Source organism: Schistocerca serialis, chromosome 4 (genome assembly GCF_023864345.2).
Source record: "Schistocerca serialis cubense isolate TAMUIC-IGC-003099 chromosome 4, iqSchSeri2.2, whole genome shotgun sequence".
Classification (NCBI taxonomy): Eukaryota; Metazoa; Arthropoda; class Insecta; order Orthoptera; family Acrididae; genus Schistocerca; species Schistocerca serialis.
The window spans coordinates 476,881,437-476,899,455 of NC_064641.1; the positions used below are offsets into that span (position 1 = coordinate 476,881,437).

Genomic DNA, 18,019 nt, shown 5'->3' on the forward strand with positions numbered 1-18,019 from the left:
AAAGTTTACTACACTCTGCATGTGCTGAGAGGCCAATTCAGTAATGGAGAAAATTGCACTACATCTTTCTACCTTGTGGTGTATAACAGTCTGTTCAGTCACATGGTGATAAACTTACACTCTCTCCGTATATTTTTAAACTCTTGATAGCAACAACTCTGAAAAGGCATAACTTGTATATAGAAAATCTCTTCTCACTACATTTGAGACTCAAATGAGAGAAATTTCCATCCTTACAGTAGACCAACCACCTAAAACCTTAACTTGAAACAAAATTCAGTTTTCTAGTCATATCTGAAACAAATTGAAGAGGTGCATAAGATGATTACTGACTGTTAAAAGATCAATATATTCAGCATAACTACAACAGTTCCAAACAGTGTGATGATGTTATACATATTATTTATGTAATGCAACGTTAGATTTCATAAAATATTTCTATATCCATTATAAAAATCAAATGTCAAATGACAGACAGAAAACACTGAAAAAAGTATCTGATTTGCACATTTTATCTTCTAAGCATGTGACAGCACGAAGTAGGTATTATCTTTTCTATATCATAAAGACATGAACCAAAAATAAAGTGTAACTCAAGAGACAAGCTACAGTACTTCTTTCATCAGCACTTTCTGTTTAGTGCCATTTTCGTCTATACCTGCTACCACGGAAAATCTTCTTTTTCTACATGATACATTCAGTTACTGTCATAAACATTTTGTTACCAACTGGAGTCTAGAAAACTCACAACAAACACAAAATAAAGTGAGTCACTTTGAATACTGTCATGTCAAGCATCCATCAACATTGCTGACATTATTGGTATTAGCATTCTGAGGATCTATCAGCTCGGCCAGAATTTTAGTCTGCTCTTCTGCAGCTGTCAGTCTCACACGAACTAAGCTGAATATCTCAATTACTTGGCAGAATATGTTATTCAAATTCTTTGATGACTTCCACGCTATTTTCAAGAATGAGAAATCCTTCTGGGATTCAAATTCAACATCTGCATCCAGTTTCTGCAAAAACAAAAATATCTGTTATAAACAGATTAAAAAATACAAACAAATTTTTAAATTATAATCCACATATTTTATTGGACAGTAGGTCAAAGGAGTGATGTTAGTACAAGAGAGAACTAATTTAAAATATACCTACTACACAGTCAGGGCTTGCAGTCACTGGCAAACATGTTACAGAAGATTGAGAGCTGTTCTTTATAACACACACCCACTTCTGAAAGAATCTACTTGCCAGTCTACAATTAGGTTTTACTCTCTGTGATAAATCAGCCACAGTTTTCACATACATTATTATATGGACAGCATAACATGATGGTTTTAGGTGATGAGTGTTTTGAATTATGGCTGTGTAAGAGACCTACAGAGATTGGACCTGAGCTACCATTGGCAACCTCAAACAAACAACTGTGCCACTAAATGCTTTGTGTACTTCATTTTGCTGTGTGTTTTACACTGCTTATTGTTTTCTTTTCAACTTTGAAAAATGTGAAGACACTAGCCCTGGTCTGTCACGAGGTATGAATGTGATGTCAATGATGCCAGAAAGGATCAGCAATCCCTATGACCATGTGTCAGTTCCGGTTCTGCAAATGTACAGAACTCTGATGTAGGGTGGCAGCCCTGTGAGAGGAAGGCTGGGCTTATTCCCCCAACTGCTCCTCTCCTCTTGGGCAGTCTAAGTTCTTGTTTGTTCACACTTGCAGCCAACGGCCATGATAGTGTCTTCAATGAAACTCGTCTTGCCAATATTGTTCAAATGTTACATTTCTACTTCTTGCTGACTTAAAAAAACCATGCATTAATACATAAAAAAAAATCATTTTTAAGAATACAGTATACTGATGCAAAACTGTGATATACTATTTCAATGATTTATTAAGTGCTAAAGTTTTTTCGTAACTTTTTGAAACTTCTTAGAGACATTACATAACAGAACTATGCTTCTTAAAAACATTTTATCCCTTTTTTACTAACTCCCTCTATTTTATTATCTTCCAAATTTTCCCAGCCCTTTACGGATTAATTCCTGATCACACGCTATAACATGTATGTTATTCATTGTTTTTGAAACCTAAAGCAGAGGAGCAGGAGACGGACAGAGGGCAGAGGAGCAGGAGGTGGACAGAGGGCAGAGGAGCAGGAGGTGGACAGAGGGCAGAGGAGCAGAAGGTGGACAGAGGGCAGAGGAGCAGGAGGTGGACGGAGGGCAGAGGAGCAGGAGGTGGACGGAGGGCAGAGGAGCAGGAGGTGGACGGAGGGCAGAGGAGCAGGAGGTGGACGGAGGGCAGAGGAGCAGGAGGTGGACGGAGGGCAGAGGAGCAGGAGGTGGACGGAGGGCAGAGGAGCAGGAGGTGGACGGAGGGCAGAGGAGCAGGAGGTGGACGGAGGGCAGAGGAGCAGGAGGTGGACGGAGGGCAGAGGAGCAGGAGGTGGACGGAGGGCAGAGGAGCAGGAGGTGGACGGAGGGCAGAGGAGCAGGAGGTGGACGGAGGGCAGAGGAGCAGGAGGTGGACAGAGGGCAGAGGAGCAGGAGGTGGACAGAGGGCAGAGGAGCAGGAGGTGGACAGAGGGCAGAGGAGCAGGAGGTGGACAGAGGGCAGAGGAGCAGGAGGTGGACAGAGGGCAGAGGAGCAGGAGGTGGACAGAGGGCAGAGGAGCAGGAGGTGGACAGAGGGCAGAGGAGCAGGAGGTGGACAGAGGGCAGAGGAGCAGGAGGTGGACAGAGGGCAGAGGAGCAGGAGGAGGGCAGAGGGCAGAGGAGCAGGAGGTGGACAGAGGGCAGAGGAGCAGGAGGAGGGCAGAGGGCAGAGGAGGAGGAGGAGGAGGAGGAGGAGGAGGAGGAGGTGGACAGAGGGCAGAGAAGGAGGAGGAGGAGGAGGAGGAGGAGGAGGTGGACAGAGGGCAGAGGAGGAGAAGGTGGACAGAGGGCAGAGGAGGAGGAGGTGGACAGAGGGCAGAGGAGGAGGAGGAGGAGGTGGACAGAGGGCGGAGGAGGAGGAGGTGGACAGAGGGCGGAGGAGGAGGAGGTGGACAGAGGGCAGAGGAGGAGCAGGAGGAGGAGGTGGACAGAGGGCAGAGGAGGAGGAGGAGGAGGAGGTGGACAGAGGGCAGAGGAGGAGGAGGAGGAGGAGGAGGAGGAGGAGGAGGAGGAGGTGGACAGAGGGCAGAGGAGGAGGAGGAGGAGGAGGAGGAGGTGGACAGAGGGCAGAGGAGGAGGAGGAGGAGGAGGAGGAGGAGGAGGAGGAGGAGGAGGAGGTGGACAGAGGGCAGAGGAGGAGGAGGAGGAGGTGGACAGAGGGCAGACGAGGAGGAGGTGGACAGAGGGCAGATGAGGAGGAGGTGGACAGAGGGCAGACGAGGAGGAGGTGGACAGAGGGCAGATGAGGAGGAGGTGGACAGAGGGCAGAGGAGGAGGAGGTGGACAGAGGGCAGAGGAGGAGGAGGTGGACAGAGGGCAGAGGAGGAGGAGGTGGATAGAGGGCAGAGGAGGAGGAGGTGGACAGAGGGCAGAGGAGGAGGAGGTGGACAGAGGGCAGAGGAGGAGGAGGTGGACAGAGGGCAGAGGGCAGAAGAGGAGGAGGAGGAGGAGGACAGAGGGCAGAGGAGGAGGAGGACAGAGGGCAGAGGAGGAGGAGGACAGAGGGCAGAGGAGGAGGAGGACAGAGGGCAGAGGAGGAGGAGGACAGAGGGCAGAGGAGGAGGAGGACAGAGGGCAGAGGAGGAGGAGGACAGAGGGCAGAGGAGGAGGAGGACAGAGGGCAGAGGAGGAGGAGGACAGAGGGCAGAGGAGGAGGAGGACAGAGGGCAGAGGAGGAGGAGGTGGTGGACAGAGGGCAGAGGAGGAGGTGGTGGTGGACAGAGGGCAAAGGGGGAATGGAGCAGAAGGACAAGAATTTGCATTAAATTTTGCTTCTCTAATTGAAAAATTGGAGCACTGAATTCTGAAAGTTGTCTGTGGCCTTTTGGTGAATCTACTATGGGTAAGACAAGAGCTTATGAATGGTATAAATTTTTCAAACAGTGTTGAGAAAACATTGATGACAATGACCCCTCTGGACATCCTAGCACATCAATTACTGACAACAATGTGAAAGAAGTAAAGAAAATGTTTCTGGAAAATCTCCGAATCACCATCAGAGAGGCTGCTGATGATGTTGGAATATCCTTTGGCTCATACCAAGGAATTTTTTCGGATGGTTTGCACAGCAAAGTTCCTTTTGAATTAGTTGAATTTTGATCAAAACTGACATCATAAAGATATCAGTCTTGAATTACTGAATCAAGTCGACAACAATTCAGAACTTCTAAAGAAGATTATAACAGGTGAGGAAATGTGGGTGTACAGGTATGACATCAAAATCAAGGCCCCATTGTCTCAACACAAACTGCCTGAACAGGCAAAACTGAAAAAAATTCGACACACTGATTACACACACAGGTTCTGCTCACTGTATTTCTTCAATTACAGTGGAATAGTGCATTATGAGTTCCTTCCTTATGGTCAAACAGTCAATAAGGAATATCACTGGAAGTTATGTGCCATGTGCGTGAAGCAATCCAAAAAAACCAACTAGCACTGTGGCACAACCGCTTGTGAAAACTGTGCCACTATAATCCTCCCGCTCACATCTCAATGCTTGCTTGTAAGTTTTTGGCAAAAAACAAAACCATTATGTTGCCTCAGCCACCCTTTTCACCGGACATGGCCCCCTGCAACTTCTTTGTATTCTTGAGGCTGAAGGGAACCATGAAAAGATGCGATTTTGTGACCACTGGAGATAAAAAACAGAAATGCCAAAGAAGCAGAACACCTTAATGAAAAGTGTGTTCCAGAAGTGCTTTCAAGATTTGAAAATGCACTGGCACAAGTGTGTTGTATCTGAAGGGGACAAAGTTGATGTTGACGAATAAATAAAGATCCTTTACGAAAAACAAATGTTCCTGTTACTTTTTGATCACACCTTGTGTATAATACACAGTAATGGCCCTATCATACTTCTTTGGGTTTCTCCTGATATTACCTGTCAATATTTTTCCATTAAGATCAACATGATGAGTTCTATCTGCAAGAAGGTCTTGAATCAGTCAAGTTTGGTCTGATACTCATTACACAGCAGTACAGGGGAGTGTCAAATGCCTTCCTGTAGTCTAAGAACATGGCATCAACCTCTGACATCAACCTGAGCACTGATGTCTACAGCACTGTGGATCTCATGGAGAAACTGAGAAATCTGCATTTAAAAATTTCTGTTTGCAGAATTGATGTTGATTTACATGGAGGAGATTTTTCTTCTCCAAAAACATCACAATACTTGAGTGTAACACATGTTACATAATTCTACAACATATTGATGTCAGTGGTACAGGCCTATAATTAAGTCTATCTGTCGTATGACACTTCTTGAAAATGGGAATGCCTGCACTTTTTTTCAGTCGCTAGGTGTCATTCATTGCACCAGCACCTATGAAAACTACTGTTAGTATGTGGCAAGTTCTTTCACATAATCTGTATAGAATCTCACAGGTTTCTCATCTGGAACAGTTGTCTCTCCACTACCATGGGATTTCAGTTGCTTTTCGATTCCAAGATCATTTATCTCAATATGGTCCTTTAAATGTTCATACAATGATTGAAAGGCGGGCCATATTATTAGGTTGGTGCACACGTTCATAGCACTTTTCCGTCAGTTTAATAAACACTTCAGATGCACATAACAGATACTCTAGTCAACAACAATATGTTCTCCTTCAATATTATTAAAAGGATACATAGCTCCTCACCAAATAGTGGAGAAGAGGTTGAGTCACAGAGAGACACAACAAAAAGACTGCTAAACAAGTAAGCTTTCAGCCAAGCATCTGAATTAGAAAAAATACACACACACACACACACACACACACACACACTCTTTCACTCAAACACAACTCACACTCACATGATCACTGTCTGCCAAGGCAAGACTGTGAGCTACAGTTCATGATGGGAGACACAGTCTGGCCGGTGGGGGTATGGAGGAGGCTGGGATTGGTATTGGGGATGGGGAGTGATAGCAGGGAAGGGGTGGCGGATGGTAAAGTATTGCTTGTGGGGCCATATAGGGGAGAGCTTAGGGCAGCCAGGTGCAGTAGGGAGATTAGGAGGAGGGTGGGGGGAGCCAAAAAGGAGAGAAGTAAAACGACTGTGGGTGTGTTGGTGGAACAGAAGGCTGCGTAGTGGTCAGAGGGAAGGGGACATGTGGTTGAAGGACTGACTAACGAAGGTTGAGGCCAGGAGGGTATAGAAACATAGGATATATTGCAGGGACAGTTTCCACCTGTGAAATTCAGAAAATCTGGTGTTGGTACAAAGGTTCCATATCGCACAGGCTGTGAAGCAGTCATTGACGTGAAGAACATTGTGTTGAGCAACATTCTCAGAAACTTTGTGGTCCAGCTGTTTCTTGGCCACATTTTGTCAGTGGCCACTCATGCAGACAGACAGCTTGTTGGTGTTCATGCAAAAATAGAACACATGACAGTGCTTCCAGTTTTTGCTTGTTGTTCAAATGACTGCTTTCACAGGTAGCCTGTCTTTGATGGGATACGTGATGCTCTTGAGCAGACTGGAGTACTTGGCGATGGGAGGATGTGTGGAACAGATCATGTGTCAAGGTCTATTACAGGTGCCATGAGGCAAGGGGTTAGGAGCAGGGGTTGACTAGGTATGAAGGAAGATATTGTGCAGTTTCGGTGGGTGACAAAATACTGATGTGGGAGGCGTGAGAAAGACTGTGGGTACAGCCTTCCTCATTTCCAGGCACGACAAATAGTAGTTGAAATCTCAGTCAAATGGTGAGACTTTGGGAGGTGGTGGGTGACTGGAAAAATAAGGCATGGGAGATCTAGTTCTGTACAAGGTTGGGTGGGTAATTTCTGTCTGTGAAGGCCCCGGTGAGGCCTTTGGTATATTTCAAAAGTAACTTCTCATCAATACAGATGCAATAGCCACAAGTGGCTAGGGTATATGGAAGAGACATGGGTGGCAGCTGTCAAATTGGAGGTATTCCTGGTGGCTGGAGGTACTGATGTAGTCACCTGTGAGATGTAAGTCAACATCGAGGAAAGTTGCTTGTTGGGATGACGAGGACCATGTGAAGTGAATGGAGGCGATGTTGAGGTTCTGGAGGACTGTGGAAAGAGTGTCTTTGCCCTTGATCTGGATCACAAAGATGTCACCAATGAATCTGAACCAGATGAGAGGTTTGGGATTCTGGGTGGTTAGGAAAGGATTCCTCTAGATGTTCCATGCACAGGCTTGCATAGGATAGTCAATGAGGATGCCCAATTCTGTATCCCAGATTTGTTCGTAAATGATTACTTCAACAGAGAAGTACTTGTGGGTGTGGATATAGTTGGTCCTGGTGACCAGGGAAGAGCTTGTAGGTTTGCAATCTGTTGGGCATTGGGAAAGATAGTGTTCAACAGTGGCAAGGCCATGGGTGTTAGGAACATTAGTGTAAACGGAGGTGCCGTCAATAGTGATGAGTGGGGCATGATGTGGTAAAGCAACAGGAATTGTGGAAAGTCAGTGGAGGAAATGGTTGGTATCTTTTATGTAGGACAGTAGGTTGTGGGTAATATAGGATGGGTACACAGACAAGGAAAGAAAATTCCCAGATTTCTCAGTTAAAAAAATGCTTTTTTCTTTGTGAAAATACACTTTTTCTGTTGAAAATGTAAAACTTACCAATCCTTGAATGGTTAGGGTCTTGTACACTGGCTTACTTGTTTAACAGGCTTTTTGTTGTCTCTGTCTGCAGCTCAGTATCTCCATTTCTTGTGAGTAGCAATCTATCTTTTTCGTAACAGTGCTATTATTCCATCCTGGATTTTCCATTGTTTGACATATTCTCCTTCACTATTTACATCAGTCTCCCAAAGCTGGGGTAACTTTTTGATTCCATGACTGTAGAAATCATGCAGTTTTGAGATAAAGTCATGTTCAGAGTGCATTTACATCCAAGACAGAAGTTCCTTGAAGACTGTTTGACAGAGAGTAGAAAAGGTGAAAATCTGACGGCACAAGATTAGGTGGATAAGGGAGGTGCAGAATGACTCCTCAGCCCAACTCCTGTATAGTGTTTTTTGTCAAACCAGCAGAATGCCAGGCATTATTGTGGAGTATCATCACTTCACTCAGTCTTCCTGGCTGTTATTGGATTTCATCTGCAAGATGTCTCATTTGTTAATAATAAATGTTAGATTTTGTGGATGCGTAAAGCCCCTTGTATGGGGAGTTGCTGCTTGGGCTAAACTATTCCTTTCTTTTCCATATATTATGATAAAGACACAATTTCTTGTCAACAGTAATGATTCTGGACAGTAATGGTCGGTGTTGTTCAGAGCCAACTGATGATAAGCATGCAGATCTGCATACATAACCACCAACTGAATTTTGTGAATTTAACTTACAGCACACTCCTGATTTTTGAACAGAACCCATTGTATGCAAATGTCGCATGATGGTGGGATGAACATGGTTCATCACATTTGTTTGTTCTTGAGTACAATGATGGGGATAATTCTGTATTAATGCATTTAAATGATCTTCATCAAACCCTGAAAGCTTCCTGAACATGGAGAGACACTAATGTCAAAACAATCCTCCTTAAAATGAGAAAATCTTGCCATGTTCTATCAAATGGCATTATCCCCATACACAGCTGGCTGCCTATGTTGCTGTCAACCCTCTATTGAATTCAAACAAAAGACTGTGTTGGAAATGTTGTGATTTCTCCACTTGGTACTTCATTTTCTAATGTCAACAGCTCCACTCACTATTTCCAAGAGACAAAATGACAATACATAAACTCAAATAGCAACAGTGAACTACAAATAAAAAATAACAATCAATAAATAAACCCATAGCAAACAGAATACCCAATACGCAAAATAAACCCATAGCAAACAGAATACCCAATATGCAATACAGAAACACTACGAACTTATGCACCACCCTAACATGATCTTCTGTGATGAAACAATTTCAGAAGACTGAATTCAGCATTTTGTTTTCCCTCTGTCATCTTTCATTTCAGTGCAAGCATGGTCCCTGAGTGACTGAATAGGCGATTTTCACCCACTTATTGATTTTATGCAAGGTCAAAACCTCTTAGGATTTTTAGTCAGATTGGTTATACAAATTTTACTTTTAAAGTCACTGATTGCATCTCTCATTGCTCTACTTATGTTAATTTTTGCTTTGTTCGGCTTCTGTTTGTCAGCTAGCTTTTGACTTTTCTTGAATCTCTGATTAAGCTCTCTTTGTTTGCATATCGTTTTTGTAATGGGGTTATTAAACCATGGTGGGTCGTTCCCATTCCTTAAGATATCGTTCACAACGCACTTGTCTAAGGCATATTGAACAAAGCTTTTGAACTGTTTCCATTTGAGCCCTACATCTTTGTCCTCTCAACTGAATATTCACGCTGCCTATTCAGATACTTATTAATTTGTATCCTATTGGTAAGCAAAAATATTTTCCTATCTTTCTTAATGCTCCTTGTAATATCAATAGTCATAGATGCTATCACTGCCTTATGATCACTAATGACAGGAGATTTTTAGGCAAACATTGGACTAAAAGAAGAACTCAGCTTTTCAATGAGTAACTCTGTGTACAATATCAGAAATTTCATACATCATACATTAAGAGAACTTGCTAAGCTGAACGAAGTATTTGTCTTTGACACACTTCCAGAAGAAACAAATAGAAACTGGACTTAGGAAGAACTGCACGGAACTAAGAGAAAAATACTGGAGATGACCATTAAAAGGAAACTGTACTATGCATAAGCAACCAAATCTGGCATTATTATAAAAGAAAAAGAAAAAACTCTGTTGCTTGGCCTGTTTAATGAAATTAACAGTCACATTCTACCTACTGACCACAACTGATGCTTGTTCACAGAGAAACTGCCGTTTACTGATTTTGTGATAAAGTTTAACAAGCAACAGCACTTTTTCTTGCCTTAGTAGAGTGGATATGTGAAGAGTTGTGTAGCTTTGGGATTAGAATAGAGTAGCCAGATTGCACCTGAAATGCATCAGTTGTGATATTTGTTGATTAGCATGAAAGTGACATCTTGGACTATAAAATATTTATCATTCATTTGTAAGGAATAGTTGAGGCAAATGTTGTAGGTAAGTTATAAGAAGTTTCACATCAACTTCGGATCTCAGGTCAGTGTGCCTGATTGGTTTGTTGTTTTGGTGAGGAACTACAGGATTATCAGTCCTGTCAGTGTGCCTGAGATGTAAGCAATATTCACCAATCTATGTTTCATTTTGGTTGCAAGAAAACTGTATGTTGCCACTGTAATTTAACGCACAGATAACATGAATTATGTGGGCTATTTAATAAAATTTACAGCTTTTATTAAGGTGTTAGCAAGGAAACGAAATTCAAAATTTTAATGAAAGTCTTGCATGCTGTAATTGAGGAGGAAAAAAAAGTGCAATTTAATGTCACCCACAAAGAGTTTGGAAAGAAAGAAAGAAAAAAGTAAAAACTGAATATATCTTAGAATACAACAACTAAATGTTCAGTGGGTAATCTGAGTTACTGCAACTTTCAGTACAACCACACCAACTGATAGATGAGAAATCCCCCAAATTATAGCATTTTAACAGCAAAAGTATCTCCAACATTCCAAACAGTTTTTTTCTTTTTTTCTCTTTCTTTTTCTCTCTCCTTGTTGCACACATGCCAGTACATAACTGGCTTGTAATCAAGTATACAAAAGTCATGGGATACCTCCTAATATCATGTCGCACCTTCTTTTTGCCTGGCATAGTATGCCAGTTCAACATGGCATGGACTCAACAAGTCATCGGATGTCCCCTGTAGAAATACTGAACCATGCTGCCTCTACAGCCATCCATAAATGTGAAAGTGTTGTCAGTGTAGGATTTTGTGCACAAACTGACCTCTCAATTATGTCTCATTAATGTTTGATAGGATTCACGTCAGGTGATGGGGGTGGCCAAATCATTCGCTAGAATTGTCTAGAAAGTTCTTCAAACCAATTGCGAACAACTGTGGCAAGGTAACATGGTGCATTCTCATCCGTACAAATTCAATCGTCATTCAGGAGCATGAATTCCAAGAATAACCATTTCCAGTCAATAATCGGCTCAGTTTGACAAGAGGACCCAGTCCATGCCATGTACACGTAGCCCACACCATTATTGAGACACCACCAGCTTGCACAGTGTCTTGTTGACAACTTAGGTCCATGGCTTCATGAGCTCTGCACCACACTCGAACCCTACCATCCACTCTTATCAACTGAAATCAGGACTCATCTGACCAAGATATGGTTTTCCAGTCATCTAGGATCAAATCGATATGGTCATGAGCTGCGGAGAGGCACTGAAGGTGGTGGTGTGCTGTTAACAGAGGCACTCATGTTTGCTTCAATCCCATGACTTTTGTCACCTCAGTGTATGATTTCTCAAAGTTGTTTATTTGTCGATACACGAGGATCCTGTATTACTTAATAAAAATTAATGATTAAGAACATTATTCACTACATTTCATTCGCCACTGACAAAAAGTATGAGAATATTTTGACGTTCTTATTTTTGTTAAAAATCTTTATTTTGATAATATTTGTATACAAACAACATAGAAGGTGTCATCTATTGACAATTCATTTAATTAACATGCATGAAAGCTGTTGCAGTTGTTTCGATTCTTTATGCAAGTATACAATTTTGGTCATAAACATCAATGTAAATTATTTAGAAGACACCATCTATTGAAAATCTAACTTTACAGCAGCTGGAGTTGTTCGCTTTCTTTGAGCAAGTGTTGTGTACTGCGCGAATAACCTGAATTACATCAATGTTCATCATCACAGGCAAGTACCGTTCCCTGCAGCTTCACACTGCTAAAATTGGAGAACATTTTTAAATATCATGGCAAACCTTGCTAACATTTCAACTGGCTGATCGTTGTTGCAACTGTGGCACAACACAAAACAGAAGCCAATAATGCAGAAAAAGAACGTATGAGCGGCAAAGACAGCTTATAAAAAGCTAAACAAAGAACAAAAGGCAATAGCTGAGGAAGTCTTGCATTCAGTAAGAAATAAGATGCCCAGTTGTTAGTTCACTGATGGACTAGGGGGCTCTTGTGCAATATTTGTTGACAAAATTTTGTCACATTTTACTAGGTGAAAATAAGATGATTTTAACAGTTGCATGGGCTGGCATTGCTGCCAATTTCCTACCAGGGCAAAGCATATTCAATTTTCAAAAACCTGTACCCACCTTAAATACTTCAGCCTCATCAATTCACAGTCACACCAATGATACACAACTTCGAGTGGCTTAGACCTCAACATTTGAGACAAGATTTCAATTGTTCCCACAAACACTCTAAACATTGTGGATCGACTTTTAAGGGACATCATGAAGAATTATCACCCTTATGGTGGCAAAATAATTCTGGTTTGTGGAAATTTCCATCAAGTATTAACCATCATTAGACCTGCCATTGTCGAAACTACAGTTAAGCCATCACCATTGTAGTCTCATGTTAAAATTCATCAGTGGACTCTAAATGCGAGTGCAAATGCTGATCCCATTTCACATAATGGTTACTGAAAGTAGCTAATGGTTATTCAGAAAATCAGATTACTTCATTCGAGTGATAAAAATTCCTAATCACTTATAGTAATAAAGATAATTTTATTACCACAGTATTCAACGTCACATAAAGTAATGAACAAAATGTTTCGCTATTCTATTTGATGGTGATTCTATGTCCGAAACATGATGATTGAACAACACTTAATGAATATGTCATTTCCAATTTATTACCTGGAGATGCAAAAGTTTACCTCAGTTCTGGTTCTGGCCAACTTTAAGCAATAAGCAATACTCAATAGAATTCATAAACACACTAAATCCGTCCGATTTATTACCTCATCAATTGTTCTAAGGAAAAAAAGCTATTATTATGTTATTTAGACATCTTAATGCTAATCATGACTTAATTAATGGTGCAAGATTAGTGATAACTCACTCAGCTGAGAACATCATCACTGCTAAATTCACAGACTTCAATAGGACTGCACTCATACCCCACATTAACATCTCAATTTTTGATCCAATCATGCCCTTCCAAATAATAAGAAAACAATTCCCACTAAAAGTAGCCTTCACTACTGATCATCAATAAAGCACAAGGTCAGATGCTTCAAAGGGAAGAACTGCATTTACCAGGACCTGTTTTTCTCTCTCTAAAACAGTTACATGTGGCTTTTTCACAAGTTTGCACATTCACTGATATTTATGTTTATGCTAGACACACCTCAATCCCCCCCCCCCCCCCCACATAAATAAATAAAAATGAAAAATAAAATTTGACAAAGACAATATCTGACTTTTATATGGTTTACAATTAATCGTATGATATGTAATGACATAGGTTTTTCACAATGAATCTAATATCTGTTATTACTATTCAGAATATAATGCCTTTTGTTAACCACCCCACACTGAACCCAGGGTTATTGTGGGATTCGGCCCCAGTGGACCACCTCCAGGAACATCTCACACCAGAAGAGTGAAACCCCGATGTATGCGCAGTAGAGTAATTATGGTGAACGCATACATGGAGAAAGTGTTTGCGCAGCAATTGCCAACATATCGTAACTGAGGCAGAATAAGGGGACCAGCCCACATTTGCCAAGACAGATGGAAAACCGTGTTAAAAACCATCCACAGACTGGCCGTGCACACCGGATCTTGACACTAATCCGCCGGGTGGATTCATGCTGGGGACCGGCATGCCTTCCCACCTGGAAAGCAGGGCGTTAGACCGCACAGTTAACTGGGTGGAATAAACTTGCATTAACTTATATCTCCATTACTATATTACCTATCAGTGCAAAATATTTGCACAGATCACGTAATGCAAAACCCTCAAATGAAACACCTACACTTTATCACAATGTGTTTAACCTGTTCTGTTGGTGTACAGTAAAGCACAAACTCATATAGGTGTTGTTCAAAATTTTGCCCACCAAGATCACAACAGAATCCCGAGAGTTTGGCATGCTATTTTCACAGCTGCAACAATCCTAGCAACTAGGTCTATTTGCATATCAATCAGAGTCTCTTAATCCAAGCTCTTCATATGCCTCTACAAGAAGTAGTCCATTGGTGTCATATTTGGTGACTGCAATGGCCATAGAACATGACTACAACAACAGTCACATTGTCATCCAACAATATGCAATTAGTTTGTAATGAGCCACCAGAGATAATGGGCCACCTGTACTAAGTTACCCCAAACTGCCCTCAGCAGCCTCTGAAATTTTGTTGGCAAAGCCTAGGTTCACTATACAGGGTGTCTCACCTAACTCTGCCACCTCAAATATCTCTAGAACAACAACAGATATTCAAAAACGGTTTTCACCAGCATGAACGTACGGCAGGGGCTCAGAAAACCAAATGCCAGGTGAAATTTTAAAATATAAACAAATACTATTTTCAATACAAACTTGCGTATTTTTAAATAGACACCTCCTATTATTTCATATGCACTCAATAGCATGAAAAATCACAAAAATAATGGTGTTGGTTGCGTCGCAATATGTCAATTACATCCAGAGAAATTGTGAAGGGAAGTTGACGCTTGAAATAAATGAAGTGCACAGCTAGTGCATGTCCTGGGACTCAAGCGTGCACTTCACACTGCGGTAATCATGATATGATTGACGTACTATGTCAGTGGAGCGTTAACATATGGTGTGGTATTGTATGACAACACATCATTGGCCCACATTTCATTGATGGCACTCCTAAAGGGGGATAGTTTAGTCCCTTCTTGAGCTGTACCTTACTTGAACTGGTCCACCTCTTACAATGTGCCAAATAATGCGGTATCAGAATGATGGATGTCCTGTGCATAATGTTTATTGTTGCGAAATGAAAACTAGAGGTGCAATTAGTGGTAACACACTTGATTTCACGTTTCTAAACCTTGTAAGTTCTGAAATATGTGGTTTGTAAAGGACAGCAACGGTGTCACAGTTTCTAATGTAACGCATCGCATGCAGTACTGTGCTCGGAGTAGGGGTTGCTTACACTGGCGCCTGTATCCTGCTGTAAACATACCAATATCACCACAGCACACTCTAACTTCAGTGTACAAGTGTGTCCTAGTCTGGTCTCCCGAACTGCTCTCAAACTGTAATGTAATTCACATATGTTGCCACATTAAAACCTGTTTTCTTGTGGCTTGTTACATCTGCCATCACATAGTCAATATACCGGCCTTCAGTAATGAAGAAAAACTATACCTTATTTTAATTTATGGCAAACATCACAGAAATGCAACTGCAGCTGTGACACTGTATGCCGAATGCTACCCAGATCAGCGGTGTCCGTCATGTCAAACCGTTGGCAACATCTGCAAGACACTCACGGAAACAGGAAGCTGGGCTCTCATAAAACGTTGACCTACAACACCAGCGACTGGCAATGGAAACAAAACAGCTGTTCTGGCTGTTGTAGCACACAATTCTCAGGTGGGTGTATGAGAAATTGCACAAGGTGTAGGAATAAGCCACAGTAGTGTGTGCAGAATCTTGCATCGGCATCGGTTTCATCTGTTCCATATCTCACTGCACCAACAACTGTACAGGAATGACTTTGATTCCCACATTGCATTCTGTCATTTTGCACTTCAGCCATGGCAAGGTAATCCAGTATTCCTAAGCAAAACACTGTTTATGGACGAGGCTTCATTTACAAATCATAGTAATGTGAATCTGCGGAACATGCACTACTGATCCTTGCAAAATACCCACTGGATTTGCGAAGTTGCTCATCAATGACAGTGGAGTGTCAATGTTTGGTGCAGTATCATTGCTAATTGTGTTTTACTGGTGGGTGGAACATTGAATGGACAGCGATATGCATCATTTCTTCAACACACACTAGTGCTCCTCATGGGGGATCTAGGATTGGAAACTCGTCTATCAATGTGATTCCAACATCACGGATGTTCCACACACAAAGAAAAAGTTGCCAGCGACGTTCTAGATGTGACATTTCCAAATAGGTGGATGGGATGGGGAGGTACTGTGCGATGGTCAGCATGGTCCCCCGACTTGACGCCATTAGACTTCTTTCTCTGGGGCACAGTGAGAGACAGAGTGTATCGAAAACCCCCAACGACAGTAGAGGATATGCAACATCATATTACTGCGGCATGAGCGGCAATATCTGTAGAAACTCTACAATCTGTGCAACACTCTCTTGTTACCTGTCTGCAAACGTGTATTGATGCGAACAGAGGGCACTGGGAACATAAGTTGATGTGACACAATTTCATTGGTCAAGATGTGGGCGCATTTTCTATGCTGGATGTAATGCACAACAATACAGTTCCTGTGGGCAACAGGGCCCTAGTAAATGTGTTTAGCAAAGTGAATTCAAGTGTGTTATCCCTAATTGCAGCTCTAGTTGTCATTTCGCTAGAATAAACGTACATTTATAATTTGAAAAATGTAACTTTGCATTGGACGTGTCACTTGTTTATTTCTGTGGATTGTGCATACCTTCCCATTGTGTGATCCCCTGACACAGGCAGTATGAAGTGCATGCTCGAGTCCCAGGACATGCACTAGCTGTGCGCTTCATTTATTTCAAGCGTCAACTTCGCTTCGCAATTTCAAGGGATGTAATTGACGTATTGCGATGCAGCCAACACCATTATTTTTGTGATTTTCATGCTATTGATAGCATACAAAATAATACGGGGTGTCCATTTAAAAATACACAAGTTTGTATTGGAAATAGTATTTGTTTACATTTTAAAGTTTTGCATAGTATTTGGTTTCCTAAGCCCCTGCCATATGTTCATGCTGGTGAAAACCTTTTTTGAATATCTATTGTTGTTCCAGAGATATCTGAGGTGGCAGAGTTAGGTGAGACATACTGTGTAGACAGACGGGTGGATAGTACACGAATCAAAATTACTTCAATACTTTGACCAGGTCTGGCAATCAATATGATCCAGAAATATACTCAACGGACACTAGTAAGAGAAGTCTACATAATATAACCACATTCAGTTTTTTTTTAAATTTTGAACCGTCTTCTTTCTGCAGCATTACTTCCAGAGCTGCCCATGGCAGAAAATTTAAGACCTCTGATTACAGCCATTCATTCTTCCATTTTGCACAGTTAGTTTTCCTTACACACATTCACCACTACTTGTTTGACCACCGTCAAGATTTACACAGTGTCCTATTTACTTTGTAAGGACTTTATTTTATTGGTAGCTAAAGTAAGAGAGACACTGCCATTCTTCAGATTAGAAATGCACAGGGAAGAAATTAACACCATTGGGCATTGCCTTGGGTTACTTTAAGGAATCAGAAACACTAAATCTAATCACATGCATGCAGTAATGTGTGTAAATATGTCATTATCCTCTGAAGTTTGGACCAGATGTTCAAGAGAATTAAGCACTTCCTTCAGTTGTCTTTCAGAGCTTCTTTGTTAGTTTTCACAGGTATCTCAATGTCTGTTTACAATACTGAACTTGGTAATGTCTAGCCATACAAGTTGGTAGTTTGCTTCTCAAACCTATAAACTTTCACTTACCAATATGAAGACTAATTACTACCATTAGGCATTAATACTTCTGTAATGGTATGAATTTTTTTTAAAATCACAATTTTTGTGAGCAGGTTGTAGCTCTAATTTTAAATTATCAACTGAAAAGGGCTTCCAAAGAGGCCAGAAAACTTGTGTTGCTTTTGCTGACTTAACTGCGGATTAAAATACTGTATGGCTAGACTAACTACTGCTTAAGTTGAAATGAATCACAGATCCTGCTATACTCACTAAACTAGAGGAGACTATGCTTAAAAATCACTTGTTTAGGGTCACTGTATGAAAATGTTCCCTGCATACAGAGTTCAGATGGA

The 18,019-nt window shown here is 41.5% G+C and overlaps 1 protein-coding gene across 1 annotated transcript in view; it reads right to left on the bottom strand.

Moving 5' to 3' along the window:
- Positions 1 to 538: 538 nt before the first annotated feature.
- The window catches only part of LOC126475158 (DIS3-like exonuclease 2), a 170,802-nt gene continuing 153,321 nt past the window's right edge, over positions 539 to 18,019 (bottom strand). The window contains exon 15 of the mRNA XM_050102780.1: positions 539 to 1,019. Within this exon, the coding sequence (XP_049958737.1) occupies positions 786 to 1,019 (234 nt within the window). The 3' untranslated portion in view covers positions 539 to 785. The remainder of the gene's footprint in view (positions 1,020 to 18,019) is intronic.